The sequence below is a fragment of the Psammomys obesus genome, unplaced genomic scaffold, assembly GCF_907164565.1.
Source record: "Psammomys obesus unplaced genomic scaffold, mPsaObe1.curated_primary_1811, whole genome shotgun sequence".
Classification (NCBI taxonomy): Eukaryota; Metazoa; Chordata; class Mammalia; order Rodentia; family Muridae; genus Psammomys; species Psammomys obesus.
The window spans coordinates 5106491-5115510 of NW_026590405.1; the positions used below are offsets into that span (position 1 = coordinate 5106491).

Genomic DNA, 9020 nt, shown 5'->3' on the forward strand with positions numbered 1-9020 from the left:
CCTTTCTGACCGTGCTTCAGCTTCACTGTAGTCCAATGCAGGGTAGAGGTGCTACCACGACACCTAAGGTACCATGGTAGGTGAAGGATAGCTATTTCGTGCTTAATATGTACATCTGAGATAACCCATAAGGAAATGAGAAATCCTCAATTTCGATTCTTAAATGTTCATTCACTATTACTCGCAACATCAACACACAGCATTTCCAAAGCTACAATCTACGCCAGTCAAGCTCCTACATTCTGTGTTTTCTGTAAGCTGAAATTGTGCTGGGACTTCCAGTCCAACAGATTAATGACCAATAACCAGTTAGGTTAATGCCAATGAGGAGCTGACCATGAAGGACAAAGGGTCCAAACCTCTACCACGTTAACAGGGAGTTAGAAGTCTTTTTGAACATGGGTACCTATTTCAAAGGCTCATGCTGGAACCTTCCGGACACAATTCTCTTTCTTAGTGAAGTGTTTTGCTTAAAGCTAACAAATAATTGGTGGGGGCATGTGGACGATTTATAAGCTTACAGATTGAATTTATTTTAAAGTCAGCATAGCATCCAAAAGACTATCTCAAAAGATCACATTTAAGAAAACTTAAGCCACAAGACTGTTGCATTATGATTTAATCTAGTTGCACACAAAAAATCTGAAACCACAACTCCTCCAATTTCTAAGAGAAAGGGTATGCATGCCTCCATATTTAACTGTGCATTGTTACATTAACCGTATTGTGGACTGTACATCACGATTCAGTTTGGAATCCCATGCAACACCCAAGTTATGAAGTGAAATGAATTAAAAACTTTGTTGAATGTCTTTGTGAAGATCAAATCCACATTCTATGGGCAACTTAACAGAGTTACAATATACCACACTGGTGCTCACTCCTAAAATGTTAGTCACTAAGTGTCATGATCCTGAACTGGCTTCAGCTCCTAAAAATGGCTAACTCTCAGATAAAAAGCAAAGAAAAATTCCTTAGCTAACCCCGTGGCCTCTCAGCTGTTTCTCAGGGAGAATGAACTGGGCAGCCAAGTGCTTCCCAGGGATAAGAACAATGGCAACAATGGGCTCACTCAACTGACTACTACACAATTATGCCAGTATTTTATTAAGTCAAAGCACTTTACAAGAAAATATAAGTATGGCTTCCAATAGGAATGTTATACCTGGACTTGATACCAAGCTCACAGATTTGTGTGTGCAAGGAAAAACAGGCTTTCAAGTTAAACAACAAATTTGTAACCAAAACTTTAATCCCAAGGATTCTCACAAACATATTACAAATGACAGCATGAAAAAAAAAATTCTTGCACAGTAACTCAAAGTTTAACTCTACAATGTACCCTTAAACTGATAGGACACTGGTATCTTGGTTTTACATTTCCAAACAAAGAATGTTCAATTTCCGCCAGTTGTTTCTATATCATTAGCACATCACACTTTAACTGGGCAGGATCTAGGTTTATTTCAGTCTATGAAAAACTAAAGTTCAAACCAAATTCAATCTTGCTCAAGGGAACTTCTGCAAACTGGTCTTCTATTTCCTTTCATTTGACCTAGACCGGCTAAAAAAGAGAAAATAAATGTTAATATCTTTAAGTACACAGTACAAAAAGACTATATACATGCATGGTCAACAGCTCAGTTCTTACCTACGAGACCTAGAGAATGATCGAGACGGCTTGTGATTTCTCTCACGAGACAGAGACCTTTCTCTTCTCCTATCTCTAGAAAGTGACCTACAGCAAACAGAAGGCACGTGAGCTTATTAGACATTTACTGGCAAAAAGGCTGGCTCACTTAACATGGCGCAGACTGTGTGCTAGTGACTCAGTGTCAGTGTTGTCTAAACCTCATTAAACAAGCACTTTGGGAAACAGCTTAGAGGCACCCGAAGCTGCCATTTCTGAGAATGGGGCACCAAAACATTTACCTGCTCCGGCTTCGAGAGAAGCTTCTCCTTCTTGGAGATCTAAAAGCAGAAACAGCAGAATTAGGCTAACTGTCAATCAGCACATATGGTGTGAGGCATTTCCCAACTTCTCAATCTCACTGTTGGGCCCAGTGAATGTGCCGAAGAACTGGCACTCATCGTCCAAAAACAACAAAAAGAAAAGAAAAAGGGCACAGAAGGATTAAGGAACAAAAAGCTCAAGTGAAAGCAGGTATTCCAACCATGGATTCATTTTAACAAAGAATGCTTCACAGCAGATCTGTCCAATGCAAAACTCCATGTCAAACTAACTCCACTACCCCAAACACCACACCAAAATGTCGTCCCACAAGTAGTTCCAAAAACAGTTCCATAAACCAGTATTTGGAACCCATGCAAACCTTTTAAGTCCATAACAAGACTTAAGTACCGGGTGGATAGTGTAATTTTGTGAAAACGCGGTAGGTGTAAATATGGATGCCATTTAGTGCTACATTAGAACTGCATTTGTGATGTCACATTTAAGAGTGTGTTTAGGCTTATCAAAATTACTGTAGCTTGGCCCACACTTCACCCCCAAAATTTTTTAAATTTTGAAAACTGTTAGTAAAACCATTTAAAGGTGATAGGATTCAACAAATTTTCGCTAGGAAGAAAAGCTAAAATCCGTTAGAGATATTAAAATTTTAGTTTGGCATCTCACACATGCACATAAGCTCATTGAAGGTCTAGTCACATTAGGAGTCCCTATCACCCTTAAACGTTGTTTCAAGCACTATATTGTACGTTACCATTCAATTATGCACAGCCAGCCTTTGATCCAGAAAAAAGAATTACTTTAAGCCGCTTACTCCTTATTTTTAACCAGCAGTAAACTGTATAAGCAGGAAAAACTTACTAGTTTTGGGTTTCAACAAGCTAGAAATGGTGAGGTGAGGCTGCCGGACTGACGGCCAGGAAGAATTTGCTGAAAAGGTTTTGCCAGATGTTGCGTTGGATTTAGTTGGTTGGCGAAGGGGGTGTTGTGGATTTTTCCTGCTTTTTTGTTAGCCGAAGGCTGCTGCTGTAGTTGTTGTGAAGACATTTGGTAAATAAACAGCTGAGCTGATTGGCCAGGAATGTGTGGGCGGTCGAGGTGGCTGCTGCCGATTTGGTTAAGGTTGGAGAGAAGGCTGAGAGAAAACAGCATGCTCGGGAACCAAAGGGCGGTGCAACCTGACGACTGGCCAGCCTGGGTCATGTGAAACGACACCAGCCAAGCTGAATGGGGCGCGCTGGTCACATGACGCTGAAAGGGCTAGTTGACTGGCTAATGCAGATTCAGAGGGTGGTGAGAAGAGACATGATGGTGACTCTGTAACGGGGTTCATTTTTATTAATAGATGGACCAAAAAGCACAAAAAAAAATGAAAAACAAGCCATCAGTACAACCATCTATTAGCTAACAAATACTCTTTATTATGATGGGCAACAGTGTGTTGTTTTTCAAAATAGCAAAAGGGGCAAGATTTTGAACTCCTATCTCCTAGGACTTCACTCACCTGTAAGAGGTAAATTCAGTCCTACAGAAACTATTCTGGAGGCTTGATTTGAGGAGATGAGGAGTTTGCATCCAGGCAATATCGCCTGGTCCAAGAATGATGTCATTTCAATCATAAAAAAAACTGAATTCTCTCCTATTTGGGAGTCAAGAACGGATGACTGGGAATACTTTTAGCCCCCTTTATTGGTCAGTGATTTAAGTTTTGTTTCAGAAAGATTTCTACTTTACCAGTTGTAACATTAAAACAGCTGTCTGTTTTGATAAATATTACAATTGTGCTAGTAGAAAACACATTTGTGAAGAGCTAGTTGAATGTAATGTTGATCATTATGGAGTCAAGAAATGGAAAAAGGCCTAAATTGAAGGGAAGACTTGGAAAGATGCAACTAGAAGATGAACTAGAAGACAGATCCAAGATAGAAGTTACTAACTACCAACATGAATACACCTACAGACAAAAGCCAACACTCAGCACAACTCACGTACCCCAAACTACACCCAGCAAATGTTTGTAGCAATCTCCGATGTTCAGTTAAAACCCACCAACAACCTTAGGAAGAAATACCTGCTCCTACTAGCTACTCCATTACACCAATGCCTTTCTCTAAGTGCTCTCTCAAGTACCTGCGCCGAGGTGGAGGACTCCTCCTACGGTAATCATCTCGAGGGCGACGACCCCAAGAGGGAGGTGGGCCACGATTTCGGCTTCTTTTTTCCCCATTCGACAGTTCCACTCTTACACGGCAGCCACATAGTGTTCTAAGGAAAAGGGACACCAATCACAAAATTGCTGATGGCAGGAAGAGTGATACAGGGAGCCAAGTCAAATGGAACCTAATTTGACAGTCTCAAAGAGTTTTCCAGGCCTGTTTGTTCTAAGTTGTTAAATCTGTTAAAGTCTTTACAAAGGTTAAAAAAACCCAATCTTCTCAAATGTCACTTTTAAATGCAAGAAAATAATTTCACTATACATATGAACCAGTCTAGCTGGGTATGTTGACATATACCTTTAATTCCAGCAACAGGGAGTCAGAGGAAGCCTCTCTTGACTGCAGGTTACAACAGTTAAAATCATTGGCTGCTCTTGCAGAGGGCCCAGGTTAGATTCCCAGTATGGTGCCTCACAACCACCCAGTTCCAGGGGAGCAAACACCTTCTAGCCTGAGACTAGCAGGAATGTGCAAGTGCAAACAGACAGGTAAAACATACAAAGTTTTGCTTTTTCTACACTGGGTTTCTCTGTGTAGCCCTGGCTATCTTGGAACTCATTCTGTAGACTTAGATCTATCTGCCTCTGCCTCCCAAGTGGTGGATTAAAGGCGTGGTGACCATCTGGCTATAAAGTTTTAAAAAAAACTATACCAAGCCTGTCTCACAACAGCAAAACAATTCTAAACCACCTTTCCTTAAAGAGCTTTAAAGTTTAAAAATTTTCTGTGTAGAAATGTTTTGCTTGCATATAAAGGCCATGTGCCACATTATATGCCTGGTGAGGGAGGTCAGCAAAAGGCATCAGATACCCTGGGCTATGAACCACCATGAACGAGCTGGGAACTAAGCCCAGGTCCACCGAGTTATCTCAGGAGTAGTCCCCCAAACCACTCTATTTATTTATACAATGTTCTGTCTATGTGTAGACCTGCACACCAGAAGAGGGCACCAGCTCTCATGGATGGTTATGAGCCACCATGTGGTTGCTGGGAATTGAACTCATGACCACTGCAGTAGCAACCAATGTTCTTAACCTCTGAACCATCCCTCTTATCCTTCCAAACCACTCATAATTCAAGTATTAAGGATTATTCTTCCCTTCAACTTGCTAGGTAAGAAAGCCTCGAACTCAAGTGCTTGGACTTGGTAGAAACAGGAATGCTGTGGCACACTGTCAGCCAGCTGGTAGAGCTCCAGTATATAGCTGGCCATTGAGTAAACAAAACCCAAAAGCCATTATCAGCACATGGACCTAAAACACCAAAAAGCCACACGTCCTAGATGATTTAAACGCTGGAAAGCAGGCTAACTATTTACCTTCCATCTAGCTCCCGGACAGCATCAGCAGCATCTCGGGGATCCTCAAATTCAACGAAAGCAAAGCCAGGAGGGTTTCTTGCAACCCACACACTTCGGAGTGGTCCATAATAGCCAAAAGCCCGTTCTAATTCAGTCTTGTTCCCATTGTTTCCAAGATTACCTACATAAACCTTACAGTCCAATGGACAGGAATCACGATGCATTTCTGTAATAAAAAAATAGTAATTTATTCAAGTAATCTACAGTTAAAAACAACCTAGCACACATAACCTATTTAAAACAGCAACAAAAAAACAAAAACAAAAACTACAAGCACTGCTCAATGAATGCATTCTGCCCCACCCCATACTTTCCATTTATAATCCTCAGGAAACCAACATATTTTCTAAAAAGCCAGCAGGCACAAAACAAACAAAAACCCAAGGCAAGCCTCCATAAGCCCCAGGCCAAACCATGTGTGGTGACATATGCTTTAACTCCAGCATTCAAGTGTGCAGGCAGATATGAGTTTGAGGCTAGCTTGGCATACAACGAGCCAGCCAGGGCTACAGAGACCAATACTTGGAAGACAGGCGGACCTGAGTCAGATGCCAGCCTGGTCTCATTTTCTAGGCCAGCAAGGGCTACACAATGAGACCTTTAAATAATTTTTAAAAAAATGGATGAGGCTTAATACCCTGTTTAACTTCAAATCCAGTTTAATAACCAAACGTACTTCCCGTGCCTGACACATGAAACCATCTTAAAACATCAATAACCAGGGGCTGAAGATGGCTCAGTGGTTAAGAGCACTGTCTGCAATTCCAAAAGGACCCAAGTTCAATTCCCTGCACCCACATGGCAGCTCATAACTGTCTCCAATTCTATGGATTCTGACACCTTCATACCAATGCACAAAGAATAAAATTACATCAATTACTTTTTAAAAAACATCATCAACAACAACAACAAAAAGCAACCACATGTGACGTCTTTCTCCTCTCTAAGACAAGGCAACCATTTTGGCCATTTTACATTGTTTCCTCCCATGATCACACAATTAGAGCAGAAACTAAAAGATGGATGTACCTTCCTTCATTCACTCACAAAGTACTAAGTGTGGATAAATTACCACACTTGGACCAGACAACCAATGTCTCCACATGCCAAAACTCACTAGCTTCAATTAAGGCGCAAAATGTTCGATACAAGCTTCCTTAGGGGGACTACAGGCTAAAGGCACAAGGAACCAGGTCCACCTTAGTTGAGCCACACACACTGTGGGAGAAAAACTCCTATAAATCATCTGCTGACCTATTATTATGCTGTATATCAGCCCAAACACAAAATAAACCAAACGTTTTTTTACAGGCTTCCTTCCTTGTGCTGGACCTAGTCTTAAAGGTACATTCATTAAGATCACAAGTTGGAGGCCAAACAGAGCTATAGTAAAAGATCCTATCACAACACCTTCCAGGATAGACTACCACAAAAACCACTGCCAGAATACTACTAATACCACCTTTCCGAAAGACTTAAGACTTCCTCATGCAGTTAAAATTCTTCAAATGTGTGGTGTTGCCTAGCATGCATCTAAAACTTAATTCCCAGCAGTACAGACACATCAAAAAATAAAAAAAAGGAAAAGCCTACATATCTTACTACTCACAATAGTGAAAGCTGTGCCAATCTAAACGACTACCAGGAAATGGATAGCCAAAAAGTGGCACAGCAATCGGGAATATACTGACAGATCCTAAAACCAGAAAAGGGCATCCCAATTAGTCCCCTGCATATGAAATGCCCCCCAAAAATCTAGACTAGTGCGCTACTGCCAGGAAGGGCTGATGTGAACTGAAAAACAGCATAGCTCGGGCTGCATAAGACCCTGTCTCAAAACACAAAAATTATCAGGAGGGTGGCAGGGCCAAACTGACCTCAGTTCAAGGCCAGCCTGGTCTAAATGAGTTCCAGGCCAGCCAGAAGAATGACAGTGAAGTCAGACAGGCCCCATCTTAAACCAAACCAAACCAACACAACAACAACAACAACAACAACAACAAAGGGCGTGGTGGTGCGTGATCCCAACACTCAGGGAGAAACAGGCTGCGGATTGATTAATGTGAGTCCGAGGCCAGTCAGTTCTATAAACCGAGTCCAGGACAGCCAAGGGTATATACAGAAAACATGTCTCGGAAAAAAAACAAACAAAAGCTACACTCAAAAATAATGGCTGGGAAGATACAGCACAGCTGTAGAATGCTTGCTTAGCACACAAAATGCCAGGAGTACGATCGCTGGCCTAAAATTTTTGCCTTAAAGTTATTTAAAAAAAAAAAAAATTATACGAGAATATACAGGGAACCTTAGGATACATCCAGTAAGCCTTCAACTTCACACTTCCAAAAAGAAAAAAAAAGAAACTGTAGTCTTTCCTACTATATACGCACCATAGTGTCCTAAACGCCGCTAATGTCTAACTAAAAAATTCAGTCCGGGCACATCCTATTTTGACATGACCCCACCCTGTGCCAAAGACTCAGGTTGCGAGGCCAAGACATTCTGTGAGAATTAAAAAGGGAAAAAGAAGAAACTAATCCACCCACCCCCGTTTTTCACACCTGTTAACAGCAAGCGTGTCGAAGAAAAATCCGACTCAACTTGAACCACAACTTGCATCAGTGAAGGAAAAAAACCTATTTGCATCCGAGCTTTAAAAACCAAAAACCCAATCATCGTTCGGAAACTGGATGAGGCCGCAGCGGGGTTCATTCAACACGTGCCGAAAGGGCTGCTCTGGGCTCGCGATTGAAAAGCAAAGGACCCTTAAGGCCCTTTCCTCCCAGGGCACGAAGGGAAAAAGAAAAGGCGCCATCACATTTGAGGCCGCGGCGCGGAGCTTTCGGTTGGAGATCAACCCCACCTCCGCACCCCAGCCCGGAGCGACCCCGCCTGGGCATCCCCCGCTGGAAGGACGAAGGGCCCCGACCCGGAGGCCCGGGGGGGGCTCGGGCACGGCCCGGCGGCCCCGCCGCCGCCGGGGACCGAACGTCACAAAATGGCGGCGGCGCCCCTTTGTCTCAGCCTGGCGCCGCCATCGCGCCCGGCCCCACCTCGGCCCCGAGAGGCTCCGCCTCCCTCCCTCCGCTCGCCGCTCGCTCACCGAGACCCTGGGTTCAACAAGCCGAAGCTCAAACCCCAACGCTCCGACAGGCCGCCCCGCTCGCCTCCGGCTCCGCTCCGGACGGTGCGCGCTACCTCCCGGCGTCCACGAAATGGCGGACCACCGCCGTCCCCTCGCCCCGCTTTATAGGGTCCCGTCGCGTCACGTGACCCGCCGCGCTCGCCCAATCGGAGGCGGCGGAGGCCGTGACGTCCCGGCCACAAACGCTGCGAGAAACCGCGGTTGCTGGGAGCGCGCGCCGGCCGTTCGGTCGGGTGGGTGGGGGCGCGCGCCGGCGCGAGCTCGTCGCCGCGTGCCCGCCGGGCCCCGGGCCGCCGCGCTGGGCTCGGCCGCCCTCCCCGACCCCCTGGC

General features: G+C 44.1%; 1 protein-coding gene across 1 annotated transcript; it reads right to left on the bottom strand.

Annotated features, from left to right (window-relative positions):
• Positions 1–503: 503 nt before the first annotated feature.
• Srsf3 (serine and arginine rich splicing factor 3) lies at positions 504–8783 on the bottom strand. Its single transcript, XM_055607135.1, has 6 exons — positions 8649–8783; positions 5504–5711; positions 4100–4234; positions 1933–1971; positions 1652–1738; positions 504–1564 (listed from the first exon to the last, which is right to left on the bottom strand). The coding sequence occupies exons 2-6, from the start codon at positions 5707–5709 to the stop codon at positions 1537–1539; spliced, it is 495 nt and encodes a 164-aa protein (XP_055463110.1). The 5' UTR covers positions 5710–5711; positions 8649–8783; the 3' UTR covers positions 504–1536.
• Between the last annotated feature and the right edge of the window lie 237 nt (positions 8784–9020).